General features: G+C 47.5%; 1 protein-coding gene across 9 annotated transcripts in view; it reads left to right on the top strand.

Moving 5' to 3' along the window:
• The window catches only part of LOC140907834 (mitogen-activated protein kinase kinase kinase 3-like), a 122,043-nt gene extending 103,189 nt beyond the window's left edge, over nt 1-18,854 (top strand). For all 9 annotated transcript variants that reach the window (XM_073334715.1, XM_073334717.1, XM_073334716.1 and 6 more), the window contains 7 exons: nt 2,368-2,460; nt 3,646-3,840; nt 4,562-4,710; nt 5,518-5,649; nt 8,586-8,715; nt 9,593-9,770; nt 12,850-18,854. In XM_073334715.1, coding sequence (XP_073190816.1) covers nt 2,368-2,460; nt 3,646-3,840; nt 4,562-4,710; nt 5,518-5,649; nt 8,586-8,715; nt 9,593-9,770; nt 12,850-13,078 — 1,106 coding nt within the window. In that variant the 3' untranslated portion in view covers nt 13,079-18,854. The remainder of the gene's footprint in view (nt 1-2,367; nt 2,461-3,645; nt 3,841-4,561; nt 4,711-5,517; nt 5,650-8,585; nt 8,716-9,592; nt 9,771-12,849) is intronic.
• Nucleotides 18,855-20,168: the final 1,314 nt, after the last annotated feature.

A 20,168-nucleotide genomic window follows, 5' to 3' on the forward strand; every position in this document is an offset into this window, starting at 1 on the left:
CAAAATAGTGCTGTGTGAATCAGACATAATAACGGAATGCTACTGGGTTAAATCATTCAAAACAAACAAACCAGCTTCACTGCTTGTGTTATAAGTAGCCACTGCAATTCTTAAACCTAGAAAGAAAAGGAGTACTTGTGGCACCTTAGAGACTAACCAATTTATCTGAGCATAAGCTTTTGTGAGCTACAGCTCACTTCATTGGATGCATACTGTGGAAAATACAGAAGAAGAATTCTTAAACCTAGAGACATTTTAAAATCTCAGGTCCCAGTGCTGCAAACAGATACTGCCAAGCTTAATGATCACTGTAACCCTTTTGAAGTGAACAGGACAAATGAGGATCCAAAATGCTATGGGGCCTGATTCCACTCCTCTTTGGCTGATTCTGAAATCAGTTTCCTCCTTCTCCCACCCCCAGTCTAAATCAGGAGTAACTCCACTGAAGTTAATGGAGATACACCAATGTAAGCTGATCTGAGATCAGAATCAGGCCCTTTGCCTAGTAGTAAGCGCTTGCAGGATTGGGCCCTCCTGCTTATTCTGTTTACTTCTTGCCTTTCTCTCATTTGGGAAGAAGAAAATAAGCTACTCAGTTTCACCTTTGTTTATAGTCAGATTCTACTCAGTCTCACTTCCAGATTCTTATGTCCTGTGTTGCTATTGGATTGCAAAATACTGCAAAGGGGAAAAAATTCTCAATTTGCATTAATAAGAAATACAATCAATACCATTGGAAACGCCATTACGGAAAGTGTATTGGTAACTTGCAAGGATCTTAGCTTAATGCTCAGCTGAGCATAAATGTCCAACTGGTTAAGTCATGGAAACTTCATAGTATTGTGATGGCTTTTGCCACTAAAAGAGGGACACATGGCTGTCTGCCGATAGCTGATAACACACTTTTGGCTTGTGGCAGCACTTAGAGATCGAAACCACAGAACTTGAGCTTTAAGTCAATACTTGCAGTGAAGTTTTAATAAGTCCCCGGTGACGGTGAATTCATTTCACTTGAAAACACGACTCCGCATCGCTGCTCACGGATGGCTTGTCGTTAACCTCGTGACCTGGCCTTGTTGCTTTTCTTGCTGCCCAAGCCATTGTGTGCTCTGCCCAAGCACTAGAGTAATGCTAAAATCATGCTGAAGTCAGGCGGATGCCAGGAACAGCCTCCAAGGAGCAGCTCCTGGCTTGGGGCTAAGACAAACAATCCTTCAGAATAAGCTGTTTAGTCAGGATTTGATCAGGGAAAAACAGGAGGTGAAAGATGTGGGGGAGGGAATTGAAGATATTTTAATCTAATGTTGTTCTGTGCTACCAGTGATGGCATCCTGTATGTCTCATTATAAATGTTTCTATCCCTGTCCATCCATCCATCCCTTTCTCTCTCATGTAATCTCATTTTAACTCAAATTTTAGCTCTTTTACCCAATGTAATCTCTTGTATCTAACCTAATTTTCTCTCTCTAGTGTTGTTCTGATTATATAAAACCTCATGCTCCAGGAATTAAACTAATCAAACATTTGTGGCTCAGCATGACCCCTTAATGAGGGGCAGATTATTTTACATCTGCCTGCTCTGGGGTTCTTGCACTTTCCTCTGAAGCATCTGGCACTGGCCACTGTCAGTGATGGGATACTGGACTAGATACACCTTGGGTCTGATCCAGTATGGAAGTTCATTAGTTTCCTAACAGAGAGATTTATAACCCTGAATAGAACCAGGCATAGTTCCGTGTAAATTCCCTAACTAATGAGGTGGAGAAACTAGCTGTGGTGTGGGTTAGGACCATGGCAAAGGGGTTAGGAAAGACTGGGAAAATGTGTGGGGTCGAGCAGAGAGAAAAGGGAATGGAGGCAACCAGAAACAATGGGAGGAGGAGGAAAGTAGAGAGATGAAAAGAGAAAACAAGAGAGAGAGATGTAAGAAAATGTACCCCATTGCAGAACAATGGCTCTTCTCAGTCACGTACAAGAAGTTATGGCTCCAAGAAAGCCAGGTCTAGCTTAGAAAGAGGCAGGAGCAATTGTGATGGGGCCAAACCATCTGAAGAAATAAATATGAACTGGGTTGCTGAGCCTTTCTTTAAATATTGTGGCCCATAGCCTGCTCCTATTGAAGTCCCTGGCAAAGCTTGCGTTGGCTTCTTGGGGCCAAGATCAGTCCCCTTTGACCCCAGCCTTCTATCTGCGATGGGCAGATTTCAGAAATGAGCCATAGAGAATGTTCCATCTTGGGAATGAACAATCTTCTGCCTGGTCTCTCCATTGCATTTCATGTAAAGAACAGAACTTCCAACAAGAAATGCTCCAGGAGTTCCTCACGGAGCTGATCTAACCGAGACTTTTCTCATTCTCTCCTGTCAGATTTCGATATTCCGTTTTGTGAGCGATTCGGGAAAGGTGGAACCTTCCCCAGGCAATATCACCTTTCCCAGAGCCGCAAGGACTATAGTGACGGTGAGACAATGACCAGTGCATGCAGGCTTGGGGGAAAGGCTCGCTGATGGCCTAAGCCAAGGAATAGGGCATTGGCCCGGACAGGAGCAACTTGACTTCAGTTCTTGGCTCTGCCGCAGACTTCCTGTGTAACCGTGGGCAAGTCATTTGAACTGCTCTGGGCCCATGTGGGAACTGCTGGCACACATTGTAAGTTCCCTAGTGCGTGTTAATGTAGTTACTCTTTGAAATGGGACTGTTAACACAAACTAGGGAACTTTTAGTGCACACCAGTAGGGTCCACATGGGCCAATTAGTGCGCAACACGCTACTGTGCGCTAGAATTTGCACCCTTCTGGCGTGGACTAAAGCACTGCGCAGACACCCCCTAACTCCCGTTCTCTCAGATGACCCTTTCCATGGGCGCTGACTTACACTCTACCTGGGGGGGTGCTCGACGCCCCCACTCCACCCGTGCCCCCAAACCCCTGCCCCGCCTCTTCCTCACCTCTTTCCGCCCCCTCCCCGCTCCTCCCTCTCCCTCCTGGAGCCGACCTGCATGCTGTGAAACAGCTGTTCACGGAGTGGGGGGAGTGATCAGCAGGAGGAGGTGCTGGAGGGGAGGAAGGAGGAAGCCTTGGCTGCTGGTGGGTGCTACGCACGCGCTAATTTTTCTCCGTGGGTGCTCCAGCTCTGCCTCAAAGAACTTTGAGTGAATACTAGGAATTAGACTCCAAGTTGCACTGTGATTTCTTTTTTTTTAATTTTTTTTTTTTTTTTTGTAAATATGTATAGCTGGTGGAAACTAGTGTGTGGCCACTCTTACTTTGATTTAAACCTGGCTTTTGTTGATTTACTTTAAATTGATTCCTTGACGAGTTAACCTAAGGTTTTAATCAACTTAAAAATGCCTTCGCAGGGTTTTGCATCAGTTTAACCAAGGGCTTGTCTACACTGTGGTGCAGTATGGACTAAGGGGGTATGAATTGCAGAGTGCACCGGACACTTAGGCTCTCACTGCCCTGTGTGAACACTACAGCAGCGTCTCAATGGGACAGTTAGAGCACAATGCTTTGGTGCGCTCTGCAATTTACACCTCCATAGCAAAGCAATTGAAACAGGTTCACTTTGAATTCAGACAGGGTCTGAGTGTATGACAAGACGTTGCATGTCCTTGTCAGTAATTCTCCTGCTTTCCTCACAAAGGCCGAAGGACTTTCCCAAGGAGTTACGCCCCTCAGGAGAATCGGTTTCAGCTCGTCCCTTCCAGCAGGACAAAGAGCTTCAATGGGGACAGCAAGCTCCTCACCTTACAGTACGAGGAACACAGGACCAAATGGTGGATTGACTGTGACAAGGGACTGCAGGTTTTCAGCACGTCCCCCAGCAAGTCCAGGAACTGTGAGTGAATTTCAACAGGTTGCTGTTTAGAATCTCAGGCTGTGATCTTGTCTTCTAAGTATGATCAGGCGGCGCTGGTGTAGGTGAAGTGTCCAAGGAGAACTCAGGGGCTGGGGTGGTTAAGCAGATGGCACTTCCCTCTCAGTCCTGAGTCAGTACTGAACCAGTGCCGCAGCATGGTGTTCCGAGGCGCTGTGCTCCCGGGATACGGCTCGAAGAGAAAGCCCCGACGTCTCATGGTCATTGAAGATCTCCTGGCACTTTCCATAAAGATAGGGGTGTTCTGGGCAAATTCAATCCTGGGCAATTACATTCCACCTGCAGCTACAGTGGGATAAATGATTCTCCACTTTCTGCTCTGAACTGCCGAATAGCAGTGCGGTGTCCTGTTAACCAGTGCTCGTGTTCCACTCCAGCAATGGCTGCACGTCAGTGAGGGGCGCAGACGGGACTCCCACCATTACACAGCAAAGCATTCTCAGCCCTTGCAGGAGAGAAGGCGCTGTATCAATGTACATCCTTGGGCCTGATCCCGCTCTCACTTACACTGGTGTAAATCAGGGGTAAGCCAGTGGGGTGAATGGGATGGGAATCAGGCTCTAAGCGTTGCTCTTTGTGGTAGGTGCCCCCACCCATTGCATAGCAGATTAGATCTGCATTGCAAAGGGTCTGGTGAAGCATATGCTGTGTCTTGACTGTGCCATCCATGTCCTTCCTGCAGCCCTGCAGGCGCCAGTGAACTGGAGGTTGGGGAAGCTCCTTGGCAGAGGGGCCTTCGGAGAGGTTTATCTCTGCTATGATGCAGACACTGGCAGGGAGCTGTCGGTGAAGCAGGTGCCCTTTGACCCAGACAGTCAAGAGACAAGCAAGGTGAGTGTGAGGGCTGGACTGAGCCTTCCTGAAGAGCTTATGGAGTTGTTCGAACAGCGGGTCACAATTGGGGGCGAGGGAGTCGCCACCAGGTGGTCTTTTGGTGCCGGGGGTTCGGGGACACAATTATCCTGCCCTTCCCATATTGCTGAGTGGGATGGAGGTCCTGAGATGGGGTCTACTGGCATCTGTTGTCACCCATGTCACCACTAGGTGATGGATGAATGCCGTGCGTACTTCCTGTATGTGCTGTGCTGGCCATCCTGGCTCAGAGCTGTTCATAACTTGCCACAGAGCCATGGGCAGCTGCCATGGCCTAAGCCATCCAGTGACCACTCTTCCTCCACTCCAGGACCTGCATGATGCTAGCCCAGCCTACGTTGCCAGTCTCCTTTCTGCTCTTCTGTGATGCCAGCCCCAGGGCTCCATTCACCACCCTCCACTCCCATCTCTGGATAGTCCATTTGCCCAGCCTCTGCTTTTCCCTCATGCCCACCCCTCCTGAAAGCTTGGTGCTGCCCATATGAAACAAGGGAATAAGTACATCTCTGCCTGCCTGCATCTCTCTCTAACAATCCCAAGCAGAGTCCCTGCTCTGCCTTTCCCAGTGCATCCTGTCTGTCTTTTAGGCTGTAACCTCCTTGGGAGAGCAGCCATCTTTCTTCTTGGGTCTTGTACAGTGCTAGGGATATAGTCAGTGCTTCAGAAATCCTCTAGGAGAGGAAGCTTGAATGTGGCTGTATTTCTGTGGCGATAAGACGTTTGTAGGTCTTTCTTTTCATCGTGTAACGTTCTGTATCGTCGCAGGAGGTAAATGCCTTAGAATGTGAGATCCAGCTGTTGAAGACCCTCCGCCATGACAGGATAGTCCAGTATTACGGTTGCTTGCGGGACCCAGAGGAGAGGAAGTTGTCTATCTTTGTGGAATACATGCCAGGGGTAAGTGTGACTGCAGCCAACCCATGTGGTTATTTATAGAGATGGACCTGAACCAGAGAGCTGAATCCAAACACCTCCCAGCTCGGATGAAGTTTGGATCTGAAAGTCAAATTTCGCAACTTGGCCCTTGTCTAAAATGGGCCAAATCAAAATCCTGATTCCAAACGCCCCTGAAATTTGGGGCAGTCAGATCCTGATTTGAACATTGCAGAAGGGCCCTATCTGTGTGACACAGCCTGGAATGTGAACACTGCCGAATTTGGGATTGGATCCAGATCTGGATCCAATCTCTGCGGCTTGGGCCCATCCCTTGTTATTTATTACAAAGCACTCTGGGAAAGGTTAATTGTAGTACGATCTGCACACAGCTATCATGGGTTATTTATTTATTCTGATACGTGCACTTTGAAAACACAACATTGCTAATTATCTGGTCCTTGGAGACCAAGTCATCTCGTGGTGATGCTGTTTTATCATGTCAGGACGTCACCAGGTCACGACTCTGTTCGTGCAGAGTGAAATATTTCCAGGGGCCATATAAAATCAAGATGTTTTGATGTTCTGCTAAGTGGCGCAGGGGATGTAACTTATATCTTTTCTTACTACTTTAGCACGTAAGTTAAACCAGCGTAAAGTCCCTGGAGTAGAGCTTCACCTAATGTAAACAGAGCAGTGCTGATTTACACTGGGTGAGGATCTGGCTCCCTCAGCCCCACCTACCCATGTGGTACTTACACCTTCTTACACATCATCTCTGGATTTGTCCTCTAGGCTGTGAGGGAGCAAACCTGTGTTTATTCATAGATCTTTAAGGCCGGAAGGGACCATTCGATTATATAGTCACAAATAGCTTTGGTATTTGGCAAACATGGTAGAAAATGCCCCATCAGAACGACATGAATGACCATTTGAACTCGCCCCCTAGCACAATCCCCTCTTTCTAACCACAGCCCCGTGAGCCCATTTTGTTTCTGGAGGCTATCTTTCTGATCCCCGACATAAACCCCCATGCACGGGACCAAAAGGAAAAGCCCAGTGCAGTGTAATCAGTCCCCTCGCTGTTTGTTCTACAACACGTTCATGTCTGTTGCTTGCCAGGAAGCCAGCATTTGTGCCGGGGTTGTTTCCTGTTCCTGGATCGGAATGTTTGTTTTCCTTCTGATAAACTAGCGCTCTGGCCAATTAAAGATTGACTTTCACTTTTCGGCAACAGCTTATTTCACAACATCAGTCCAGGGCTCTGCTTTTTCTGTACTGTTGGTGGAAGAGGACCAACTCCCAAGCTGTACAGAGCAGCAGTTCTGAAGTGCTACATCTGGCTGAGATTCTGATTTAATGCAGCTGGCTAGGCAAGAGCTGTGTGGGGTCTGCGTGGGGCCTTCTGCACCATGCCTGGCTCTAGTAGGCATCGACAGCCTGTCCGTTTGTAATTCACCCATTTAAACAATTGTTGGAGTGTCTTCCGCATACACACAACCCGCATCCTCCTTTAAATTATCTGAGGGTGAAAGGGGCTGGTCTATTTGATTCTAGTACAAGATGAGATCCTTAAAAGGGCCCTGCCTCAGTGCAACCTTCATGTCCAGTGCCCACCCCACCGACTGAGATCCACAGAAGGTCGAAAAGTGGAGGGCTCAAATGCCTAAGCAAAGATTTTCCATCAGAGGACATTTACAGAACCCCAGATGATATCCAGCTGTAGGGGGGAGGGCCCCTGATAGGTTCCTCCCACTGGAAGGCCATTGACCACTCCCTTTAAAGTGGGAAGGAGCAAAATAGGAACCCAGGGCTAAGCAAGAGCTCAGGCTGCAGGGTGGTGAGGTCAGGGACAATAAGAATGTCAGTGAGAGACTCTGAGCGAGAACCCAGACAACCGCTGCTGCTCCCTGGTGGGTAAAAGGTGCCAGACTGACAGCTCTGGAGACTGTTTATCCATAAAACAGGGGCCAGGACAAGCTTCCCTCAGACAGGATGGAATCCTTCCCCAGCATTTGGAGTCCTGTAGCTGGGTAGCTCCTTCAGTGTAAATCTTCTCTGTGGAACAACCACTCTCGCTGGCTTGCCTGGAGATTGAGCCAGGGAGCTGTAGACCTAAAAGCCTGAGCACCTGTTGCTTGAGCTAAAGAATCCATTTCATTACCTTCAGCAGTAAAAACTCATGCTTTGAGATCCAACCTTCCTAGGATCAATCCTGGCAGTGGATCCAACCAGGGATGTTGTCACATCTGGTTGCCCATATAGGCCTGTGGATATCGGTAGCTCCAGCTGAGCTTCCCCAGCCTGGGGAAATGTGATGCTAAGAGAAGGTGTCTCTTTGTCCTGCTTCAGTGTCTAGGCAATGTGTAGAAGTCTCTGAGTCCGCTCCAAACTAATGGATGTGTTCCTTTCGCTCAAGCAGTGGAGAGGATCATGGTTATACAGACAAATTTCCCATAAACACACTGACCAATGACATGATCCAGCCACTAGAGGGGGATAGAGAACTGTACTGAGATAGCAAGGGTTATGTGTACAGTACTGACCCTTTCTCATCTGTCCCGTGGGGATATTGTAGTCCAGGCGTGATCCTTGCTCCGTTATGTTTATCAGTGTCTCTGATTTCGTATATTCCTTTTTTATAGCTCAATGTTAGATTCAGTAAAGCTTTTATAAACCAGCAAATAAACCAGAAAACCTTGAAATGTGTTAACTATTTACGCTAAACGATCTGTTCCACCTTGTTTTTAGCTGACATTCTGAGTACATTTCCTAGACCTGAAGAAGAGCGGTGTGTAGCTCAAAAGTGTGTCTCTCGGACCAACTTCTGTTGGTGAAATACAAGATATTACCTCAACCAGCTTGTCTCTCAGAAAATGGTCACTGAAATATAAAAGCCTACGTGACACAATACGCATCATTCACTCCTTTGGTTTGTGTATGTGTTTTGTTTCCAATAGGGTTCCATAAAGGACCAATTAAAAGCATATGGTGCGCTGACCGAGAACGTCACCCGGAAGTACACCAGGCAGATTCTGCAGGGAGTCTTCTACTTACACAGCAACATGATTGTTCACCGGGATATTAAAGGTAAAGTGGATTGCACTGCGAGATCACCACCTTGCTCTCATCTAGTAGCATCGTAAGTAGGATTCTGTGCCTTATGGTCAGAGCACAGCTCTAGAGGCTAAGACATGTGGTTTCTAGCCCTGGCTCTGCCTAAGACCTGCTGTGTGGTTTTGAACAAGTTCCTTAGGTCAGAATTTTCAAAAGTGACCTCTGACTTGGGAGGGGTGTGTATGCCCCAAATATTGAGTGTCCAGTTGGAAATACTCATTTTGAGAGCCCCCATTGGCTTCTGTTTCAATTGTATGAGCTCAGCACCAGGCCTGAGGTAATGGACATTCAAGTTGAGTTGCCATAAATCAGAAAAAAGAAAAGGAGTACTTGTGGCACCTTCGAGACGAACAAATTTATTAGAGCATAAGCTTTCGTGAGCTACAGCACGCTTCATCGGATGCAGCTTATGCTCTAATAAATTTGTTCGTCTCGAAGGTGCCACAAGTACTCCTTTTCTTTTTACAGATACAGACTAACAGGGCTGCTACTCTGAAACCTGTCATAAATCAGAAGCCACTTTTGGAAGATATTGGCCGTACCTTTTCTGTGACTTAGCTTAACTTCCTGTTAATTATTTACTATCTCCCAGGGGTGCTGTGGAGTTTACTAATGTCTGTAAAGTGCTTTGAGTGGGATTTTCAGGGAACTAAGAGAGAGGCCTCTTTGCAAATTCCAGTAAAAAAAAAAAGGGGGGGGGGAGGGGTCCCTAGCACAGTGCCTTCATGTAGCTAAATGTCATCTTTTCCAACTCTGAAAATGCTGGCCAGTTGCCTGAGCCTTCCCATGCTGGAGCTGCTTTGACCCAGGTTGCAATTCTATCTCTTGGGTTTTTGTGCTTGACCCTTAGGTGCCAACATTTTGCGAGATTCTGTTGGGAATGTGAAACTAGGCGATTTTGGAGCCAGCAAACGCATCCAGACCATCTGCATGTCTGGAACTGGAATTAAATCTGTCACCGGAACACCGTACTGGATGAGCCCAGAGGTGATCAGTGGAGAAGGCTATGGAAGGAAAGCTGATGTGTGGTAAGAAACAAAGTAATCCCAGGGCAGAATTTCCACCGCAGTGGGTCAGCACTGCAATTTTCTAATGTCGCCTGTATCTGTTCATCCCTTCGAGAATTACAGTGGTTGATTTTCCAAAGCCAACCAGTATGACTAGCATTTGCAAGACACTATGGGTTAGTGGCTGGAATAGTGTGCTTATAGTTAGAACTGACTACCAAGATTTTCAGTAGCGATTAGTGATTTTTTTTTTTTTTAGATGCTTAACTTGAGACCCCTTAAAAAGGGTCTGATTTCCAGAGGGTGGGTGCTGACCACCTACTGAAATTCAGGCTCCTTTTAGGTGTTTCAGACTGAACACCCAAAAATGGAAGCACCCCAAATCCCTACTCACTTTTGGAAATTTCCAACCTGGATGCTGATTTTGGGTGCCCCAATTGTTTTGGATGTCCAGCTGGAGATTCCTTGAACCTGCCTTGAAGTAACAGAGCCACCCTCCCTTCCCTGGGAACTGCAGGAGCTCTGAAAAACTGGCTGTCAAGGTTTGCAGGTGGGATCTCAAAACTGGAGGCATCCAATATTGCTGGCGACTCTTGACATTTTGGATACTTGAGCTTTGCAGGATTGGGCCCTGAGTCTGAACAGCTGGAATAACAGTAATCATCCTAATGAACTACAGAAATACTGTATGCACAGCACATATTCTCTTGACTCTTCCAACAACCAGGCTCAGTGGAAACCAGCCATTGTAACTGCTTTGCACTGGGAAGCCTGGGGAGAATGCCTGAGAAGTTGTTGGCAGACAGCCTTACTGCCACCTGTTGATAGGTGGGAAGTGCAGCTACGTTTTATTCATTGTGATTACAAGCCAAGGTTGCCAAGCTGGTGTAAATGAGGCCTGAGGAAATGCCGCGCTGCTAGGATTCCACCCCAAGGGCTGGGCAGCCGTCCTGCTTTTTTCTGCCTCTGCCCTTTTTTATTATTCAGGCTGCTTTTTCTGGACTCCTCCTTCCCAGATGCAAATGAGAGATGAAGCGAGACAGGGAGCAAAGCCTTGTTTGGCTGCAGATGTCTTTGGTAGTAAACATAATGTGCAAGGTAGATAGGCGGTTGCCAATGAATATGGGTACAAAATGTCCCCGAGCTGGCCTCCCTCTTTGGGGATGTTTACACTGCAATTAAAAACCTGCAGCTGGCCTGTGCCAATGGGCTTGGGTTAAGGGGCTGTTTAATTGCAGTGTAAATGTCCAGGCTCGGGTTGCAGCCTGAGCTCTGCTACAGTGCAGGGTCCTAGAGCTCAGGCTGTGAGGTGGGAGGGTCCCAGAGCTTGGGCTGCAGCCTGAGCCCAAACATGTACACCGCAAATGAACAGCCCCTTAGCCCGAGCCCTATGAGCCCAAGTCAGCTGGCACAGTCCAGCCGTCAGTGTCTAATTGCAGTGTAGACGTACCCTTTAAGGCCTGTATACTTCGCTTTGTTAAGGGGGGAAATTCACCCCTTTGAAGAGGACCAGCACAAATCTGTGAATCAGTTAAGCAAGGCCCTGGGGAACTCCATGGCAAGTGGGACCTTAATTCTGCAGCAAGGCCCCTGGAAGAAAGGATGGCCCAATGGTTAGGGTTCTAACCCGGGATTGGAGATGGCTGGGTTCAAGTCAGACTCTTTGACCTTGGGCAAGACCCGTAACGCCTGATTTTCAAAGGTATTTAGGTATCTAAAGCTGCAGGTAGGTGCTTAGCATGGCTTTCAAAGGTGCCTAACTCATTTTACCCATTTAGACGCTTTTGAAAATCCCACTAGGCACGTCTCTGCACGTCCAGACATTAATAAAATCTGACTCTTAGTCTGTCTGGCTCTGACTTTGAAAGGTATTCAGGCATTGCTCCCTCTGTGTTGACTTTCAGTGAGGCTCAGGCTCCTAAGTCATTTTTGAAAATGGGACTTAGGCTCTGTCTACACTAGGGAGTTTACAGCAGCACAACTGTACCAATGCAGCTGCGCTACTGTAAGATCGCTCGTGTAGCCACTCTGTGCCAACAGAAGAGAGCTCTCCTGTCGGCATAATAAAACCGCCTCCATGAGCGGCCGTAGTTACGTCGGTGGGAGAAGCTCTCCCACCGACATAGCGCTGTGCACACCGGCGCTTCTGTCAGTGCGACTTATGTCGCTCAGAGGGGTGTTTTTTCACACTCCTGTGCGACTTAAGTTATATTGGCAAAAGTGGTATTGTAGAGATGGCCTTAGCCATCTAAGTCATTTAGGCCTTGCAGTGCTGAGCAGAGCAACACTGCTGGACCTCAGTGCGCCAGCTGTAAAATGGGTATAATAGCACTGCCTTACCTCATGTGGGAGATGAGGATAAATGCATTAAAGATCATGATGTACTCCGATAATGGGGACCATATAGAGATGCTGCAGCATTCTGGTGGGAAGCCTGCATCTGTTTTAAAAGTGGAGGGTTGACTGAATTTACTGTGAAGTTGTATAATGCAATCACTACAATTGCTCTGGTTTTATTTTTTACGGTTAAATTGAATTTATTTTGTTTTGTCCCAGTTCTAGATTTCAGTGTACCACAGATTGGAGTTAACAATCCGTTAAAGTGCCTGAAACAAGTCACACCTTTCAGATCTGTTGTTTGTCTCTCTGCAATACAAGCAGACGTCACTGGGTCTCTTAACCTTGACAACATGCTTCGCATCTATCTGCACAACAGGGCTAGAAACATGGTTTCAAAATGAGAGCTGAAAGTGTGGAGCAAATTCTGCAGCAAGGGGCAAATCCTACAGCAGAATCTGCTGAATCGCAGAATATACACTGGGCCCTGTTCTTACGTCCCTCTTGAACTTAGGCCTTCACTGGGACTTAAGTACCTGCACGTGTGCTGGCCCTCTGCAATTTCTACGAATTTCACGTAAATAGAGGACTTCCATTTCCAAAGTGATATGTCTGTGGTATCTTTATAGCCCTAAATTTAGGGAATTTCACATCTAGGGGATAGTTTTGGGTGAAAGGTTTAGGGGCAGGGAGTGAGCCAGGACAATGGCTGGATGAAAGTCTTGCTCTTTCCTTTTTTCTAATCCTCTGTTCTCCATTGCAGGAGCGTGGGCTGCACCGTGGTGGAGATGTTAACAGAAAAGCCACCCTGGGCGGAATTTGAAGCCATGGCGGCCATTTTCAAAATTGCCACCCAGCCGACCAAGCCCCAGCTCCCAGACGGCGTCTCGGACTCCTGTCGCAACTTCCTCAAGCAGATCTTTGTGGAGGAGAAGCGGAGGCCCACAGCAGAGGACCTGCTGAGACATCCATTCATGAACTGCAGCCTCTAGTCCCTTGCGGCGGGTTAGGGGAAATGCAGGTGGAAAATAAAAGGATATGGGGGGGCGGGGTGTTTAAAAAACAGACCCACAGAGCTTTGCACTCTGAAATGCAGACCTCAGTCTGGGTTGGGATCCTTCACTCCTCATTGTTAGCTAGGGGGCCAGTGTGGGCTTTCCTTTCTAAGCTGCACTTATGACCATCTGACTGTGGAGATAGGTGGCTGTCACCACGCTTGGGGCTGGAGGGAGTTCGAAATTGGGGGTCACCCTTGGAACACATCGGCATCGATGATCGTGGCAAACTCACCCACCCCGTTATTGATTGGATGCCTGGTAGTGGAAGAGCTTGGGGTAGTAACTCACTTGCCTCAGAGGAATGATGTGAGCGAACTCTGGCGCCCGCTGCTGGCCCTGAAAGCAGCACTGTCAACATCCCACAAGGAAGCCGTCTCCTCAGCACAAGAGAAAGATGCTGTGTAGCCGTGGAAGCCATTTACAGCTTGACAGACACCAAGAGGGATTCAGGCGTGAAGCAAAGGGAAACAAACCCAGGACCAAAGAACAATCGGCATAGGTGTCTCGTTCATGTCAAAGGGGGAAAGCAATCCTGTTGTGGGGGTGGAGATGGGAGGCAAAGTCCATAGCAACATCTCCAGCTCTTCAGAGGGGTGGATTGTTTTGTGCCTTAGATGGTTACAGTCAAGGAGTGAAAGCCTGATTCAGCACAAGGTATCCAGTCAAGGACGTGACTACAATGCAGCCATGCTGGGTTGGCGTTCTTGTACCTGTAAAATAGTGTAAGTGCAAGGCATTCTTCTTCTCTGGATACAGTAAGGTCCCTGCAGAGCATCAAGGGTAGAAAAGCCATGCGTGAGGTGGAATTCACCCCAGCGCACAAGACTAGCACGAGGGCTGTGCACCTCTCAAGGCCTCAAAAGGGGTCATTGTGGGACTTCATTGATACAGAGACTCTGTGCAGGTGCTGTATGCAGGGGCGAAGTTCATCCTGAGCTCGTCCAGGGCTAGACTACAGACCGATATTATTATAACTACGTCGCACAGGGGTGTGAGAAATCCATACCCCTGAGAGATGTAGTTATACTGACCTAACCCCCTCATGTGGACGGTGGTAGGTCTAGGGGAGAGCTTCTCCCACCAGCATAGCCATGAGGTGGATTAACTACGCCAACGGGACAAGCTCTCCTGTCGGCACAGTAGCATCTGCACTAAAGTGCTGCAGGGGTGCAGCTGCTTTGGGTTTTATAGAAATGTAATGGGGATCCGTACAAAGGACTCTGAATGCTCCTAGAGCCCGATTCTTACCAGGAACAAAGTCCAGAGAAGTCAATGAAGTTACACCAGAGTGACACCGGTGGGAGTGCAGAATCCTGCCCATAGAATTGAACAGAGAATATCAGGGGGGAGGAATAGCTTAGTGGTTTGAGCATTGGCCTGCTAAACCGAGGGTTGTGAGTTTAATCCTTGAGGGGGCCATTTGGGATCTGGGGCAAAAATTGAGGCTTGCTCCTGCTTTGAGCAGGGGTTGGACTAGATGACCTCCTGAGGTCCCTTCCAACCCTGATATTCTATGATTCTGGAGGCTTCTGCAGGAGGAATTTAGGCCCTGATTCTGCACCACAGAAATCAGGGAGAGTTGTGCTGTTTACTTTAATGGGCATGGGATCAAGCCCATAGTTCTCTGTTAAATTCTGTCAGATGGCTCAAAAAACCTTTATTATTATTATTATTATTTATTTATTTGTATTCCCATAGACCTCAGGAGCTCCACTCATGAGTCAGGGTCCCGTTGTGCTAGGTGTTTTTATCACTCTGTTATAGTCAGTAGGACTTTCCATGAAGAAAGAGTTCTAAGGGTTATTAGGAAAATGTAAAAATGTTTTAAATTATTTTGAATCTGACAACTTCCCCATTCACTGGCCTGATTTTAAAAACAAACTGTCCTCAATCACTTTTTTAATTAATTAAGAACAAAATCTGACTCCCAGCCAATCCATCTGGATTTGATTCTCAGTCTCTGAGGGCCAGTGGGGTAATGTTGACCATAGGCGCTGAACAATGAGCAACATGAGGCCGTGCATGGGTAGGGCTGAAATGTGACCTACTTTTCAAGATCTGTTGGCAAGGTTCATGGAACTCCTTCTAGAGGCTGTTTCTAAACAAATTCCTCCATGTTCCAAGTCCATTCCAGGGCCCAGTGCTTTGACTGGTACTTTGCAGCCTGCCCTAAGTGGCAGCACATGGCTGAGTTGCTCCGGAAGCAGTCACAAGTTGGTCCCACCTTAAGGTGACCGTATTTCTCAAAGGGAAAATGGGACATTGCATGGGGCTAGACCCGAGACCTCCCCCCCGACCCCTCCCCAAGTGAGGCTAGGGCTGGCGTTGGTGCTCACCCAAGCCCTGCCTCCCCCCGCAGCTGATCAAGTTGACGAGCAAATGGGACAAATGCCCCTTTTTGTCAAAAAAAAAAAAAAAAGGCAGGATGGCTGGGACAGGGCTTAAACAGGGGTCTGTCCCGGCCAAAACAGGACATATGGTCACCCTATCCCTCTTTGGCCCATAAGGGAAGTGAGCCGTGCCAGCCCTTTTCCTGGCACAGTTGCCTTCCCCCTCCACGTTGGCTCAGTAGTGTTTCAGGGAGTGGAGTCAAGTCTCTGCCCACCTGTGTGGGAGGGGGAGGAGCAGCCCCTCAGCAGCTCCTCTGCAGGGATGTAAGGAGGCATCTGGCACACACATATTTACCTGCATGGGTGCATGGATCAGCTCGCCTGAGCCCTATGAGAACAAACCTGGGCGTACATCCAAGAAGGGGATGACAGACCCCTCGTTCCACTGCAGGCTGCTGAGAGGCTTATTATAAATAGTGAGGGGGAAGGGAGAGCTTTTGAAACATTAAGAAGAACTACCCTGACAGTAGCCAAATTGTGCAGGTTCGCCCTGCTTCTGCTGAGATAGATCCCTAGGCTTGGAGGGCAGTTTTCTCTCCCGCTCTCCTTAAATGATTTTGCGTGGTGCCACTGTGATGCCATAGGGAAACCTGGTCTTGCCTCTTTGTTTGATTTTTGCAGTCACGAGGCTGTGTCATCCTGGGGCTGGCAGGGTTTCAGGTGCAGGAATGCCAGTGGGCTCGATCCTACAGGCCTTGTGCAAACAGAAACTGCCAGTAACTTCCCTAGGAGCGATGTATGCAAGGGCCTGATCCTGGATCTCTTATGCAGTGCTGCCCTTAGGTTTAGTTCTGCAAGTGGAGAAGCTATCTAACTCTAAATGCAGCTATGTCATGTAAGGCAACAGCCCCAAGGGGCGAACTCCGCCCCCTGGACTGAGGGAGAGCCCAGAAGCGTTCTCACCACCTCACTCCATGAAGGGTTTATGTGGTGCGTGGCCCTGCACAGGAGTGAATTTCACCAGAGTGCCCTTCCTGAAGCATGCACAGCCCTGGTCATTGGGACCTTCCTCTACCTTCCCTTCCGAGGGTGTGGGTGAAATCACTCCTCAGGTGCCTTTGCCTGCAGTGTTTTGCTGTATAAAATAGAATGAGGGAAAGAATGTAATACGATTCCATGGATATTTTTTTTACCTGTAGGGTATTGGAAAGTACATTCATCTAATGTATAGTAGAAGCACTTTGCTTACATCAAATCTTGCTGCTGCTTTTTTTTGTAATATTATCAATCCTGTATCCTGTAGATGTAATTTTTTCCCTTATTTAGGGAAGAGGCTCAAGTGTGATATTGTGTATCATCAGACTTCATATTGTAGCCTATAAATCTCTCTATAATTCCTTCACACCAGGCCAAATATCATTAGCCAGCAAATTGTACATAAGAGAACAGAGTTTGGGATCTAGAAAGCTGACTCCTGGAGGGTAAGATTGAGGCCCTAATTGGAACCAGAGGCCTTGTATGATTCAGCCTGCAGGGACAGCTATATTTTTTTTATTCTTGAAAAAAATAACTTTATGAGAGACTGTTTAAGCCAATGATTACTGGCTTTTGCTAGAAATAATGTATTTGTTAAGGTCTGAGACTTGAAATGTATATGCATCATTCTGTCCAGTGCTTGGCCGTTCCTGCAGTATGGTGTGTCCTACCTTGCCCTATATGTACTAGTCCAGTTAGGGTTATTGGATGGGCAGGTCATGATCAAACCAGAGCTGGGAGACTAGGCTTTACTGGAAAGCATCATGCAGGGTGGAGTTTGGGAACAGGGGATTGTACTGTCCATACAAGGACCAGAACTGAGACACTGTAACTACACCTGTGTTTAAATGCGTTGGGAGCAAATCCTGTTCTCCATTATGCTGCTGTGAATCCAGTCAGATGCTTTGTAACTGAGAACTGCATGTGGTCCATTTACTCTAGCCTCTTTGTTCCATATCTGCCTGCTCCAGTGGATGTATTTTCCAAACCAGCCCCTCTTCAAGGGCTACAAACTGACTTTAGAAATAGCCCTGAGCAAAGGCTGGTCCCTAAACTGCATGCCCCCAGCAGTAGCTCCAGGAGGCAAGGTGACTCAGAGACATGATGCTGAGTCACAGTTCCTCCCCTGCTTGCTCCCAGTTGGCAGTGATTTCTGTGGGCCACACCTACAATAAAGGACTGCACACAACCCTCTACCCATGCTGGTGTGGCTTCTCTAGCCAGAGTAAGGGAAGAAGGGGAGGCAAGACTCAGCCCTTTCCCTGCCCACCTGCTCCAGGAAGGGAGAAAGCAGGTGAATCAGGCCCCTCAATCTTACTGCTGGCAACTCCGATGAAACAGCGATGTTTTATTCACTGGAAACGACACAGCATGGGTTTTTATAATCCCAGTCAATGCAACAGAGTTCTTCTTCCTTATGCAGTGGGCTAGGCCCTGATTCTGTAAATATAATGACCCCTCCACATGGGCCATCGTTCACTGGTAAATGCGTGAGTTGCTGCTGCCTGAGTTGAAGTACTAACTCTATTAGCAGTCAGCTGTAGTAGACGTTCATCTTCTTTTGTGCACCAGCTGCTAGGGCAGTGGTTCTCAAACTTTTCTACTGGTGACCCCTTTCACATAGCAAGCCTCTGAGTGCGACCCCCTCTAATAAATTAAAAACACTTCTATATATATTTAACACCATTATAAATGCAGGAGGCAAAGCGGGGTTTGGGGTGGAGGCTGACAGCTTGTGACCACCCCCATGTAATAACCTCGCAACCCCCAAGGGGTCCCAACCCCCAGTATGAGAACCCCTGCACTAGAGGGAGACAAAGACCCACACTCTCCAAGTGTGGGGTACTCACTCCTGCTACACAGTTCCCAAATCAGCAAAACAGAAACTAATCATGTGCTTTATGTTAAGTACATGCTTACATGCTTTGTTGAATTGGCTCCATGAGTAACTTTACACATGTAAGTAATCCTATTAAATAAGACCACTCGTGCCTAAAGTTACTCACATATTTAAGTGTTTGCAGGATTGGGGCCAGTGTTAGAAAGCAAATGCTTCAGGAGGCCAAGTGGTGTAATGAAACACATTTGCAACTTCCTGCCTTTTCACTAGTCTGATCAAAGCTGCTATCACTGGTATAGCACTCTTGGCCGGAAACATCGATACTCACTATAGTATCAGTGCATCAAGTGTCTTAAAATCATTTCTACTTCGGAAGAATTAGCCCATATGAAACAGAAGATAATACTGCAGGTTTGGAAAGCAGGACACCTTATCGAATGTACTTTGTAAAATGCTGTAAATGCTTTTTCCCCCCCACGCATGAAATTAAATATTTTTTAACTTTGTGGTATTGTGAAACCAATTTTCCTGTTTTCTTGGTTGGGGGGGGTGGGAATAAGAGAAGTATGTTCATTATGAGGTGAAATGTTTCATCTTAAAGTGCAGCATTATAGTATGCACGCACACACACACACACACGTGCGCTATTAATAGAGATGCATGCTCTGTCATATATAGTATTTTATCTATTCTGTTCCAGCCACTTTGTGCTACTCAGAAATCTGGCCCTAACTGGTTGGATGAGAATTGCCCTAGTGCAGAGGAGCTTAACTGCTAGAAACCAGTGTAACCAGGTCCTACGGCAATTGACACCCTTCCCTCCCATACGCACGTACACAAACACCGAGGTTGGCCTAGGGATGGTGTCAGGAGCAAGACACAGCACACTTGCGCTCAGCCAATGCTCAACAAGTATACAGAGCTGTAGCGAGCCAGCGTAAGTTAAAGCAGCCCCTAGCTGACTGACCCGTCTCTCCATTTCGTGTGGAGATTCCTGCTCAGGAGACAATCTGAGGCTGAGTCCTCAACTGAATGGAAGGGCAGACTCTCAAGAGTGGCTGTGGCCCCAATCCTGAACCTGGATTATGTAGGCAAGTAACACACTCATGTGAGTGGCCACGTTGACTTCAATTGGACTGCTCACGTCAGTCTTTTAGGACTGAGGCCTAAATCACCCTTAGGTTGCTGCAGCCTTCAGAGTATAAGGGAAATGCTACCACAGCTAACAGAGATTATATTTCAGATGGGAGTGGGGGAGGGGGAAACTGTGTTTGGGGTTTTTTGACCAGAAAACGTTCAGTTCTGTTTCCAATGCCATGCGTGCAGTTAACTGGCCATTATGGTGTCTGTTTGCAAGCACAAATCTTTTGTGCCAGGAAGCATAAAGCAACCCAACCACTAATAGAATCATGATTATTCTGAAACTTGAAAAATACTCATATGATCGGGGAATGCAAGTGCATAAGATGAGTATTTATAAGGGGGCTCTCCCTGACATCCAGTTTGCTCTCACTGCTAGTGACTGAGCTCTAACATTCCCCTGCACAACTCTCCATTCCTTTTCTAGGTGGCATGAAAGATGCGTTCAAACTGGGCTTCAGAAGCAGAAGGCTTGTGGTGATAGTTTTTGCTACCTGAGTTCGCTCCTTGGCACTAAGAAGGTGAGCAGAGCCATGCCTTCTGTGTCTAACTCTAATCTATTGCCCACAGCCCCAACCATGTGGCAGCTGCTATGGGAGAGCTGCTAGCAGCCCAGAGCACAGTTGAGTTGATTATACAGCCAGCTCCATGTGTAAAATGCTTTTGTTCTTCAGCATGG

This window comes from Lepidochelys kempii, chromosome 2, assembly GCF_965140265.1.
Source record: "Lepidochelys kempii isolate rLepKem1 chromosome 2, rLepKem1.hap2, whole genome shotgun sequence".
Classification (NCBI taxonomy): Eukaryota; Metazoa; Chordata; order Testudines; family Cheloniidae; genus Lepidochelys; species Lepidochelys kempii.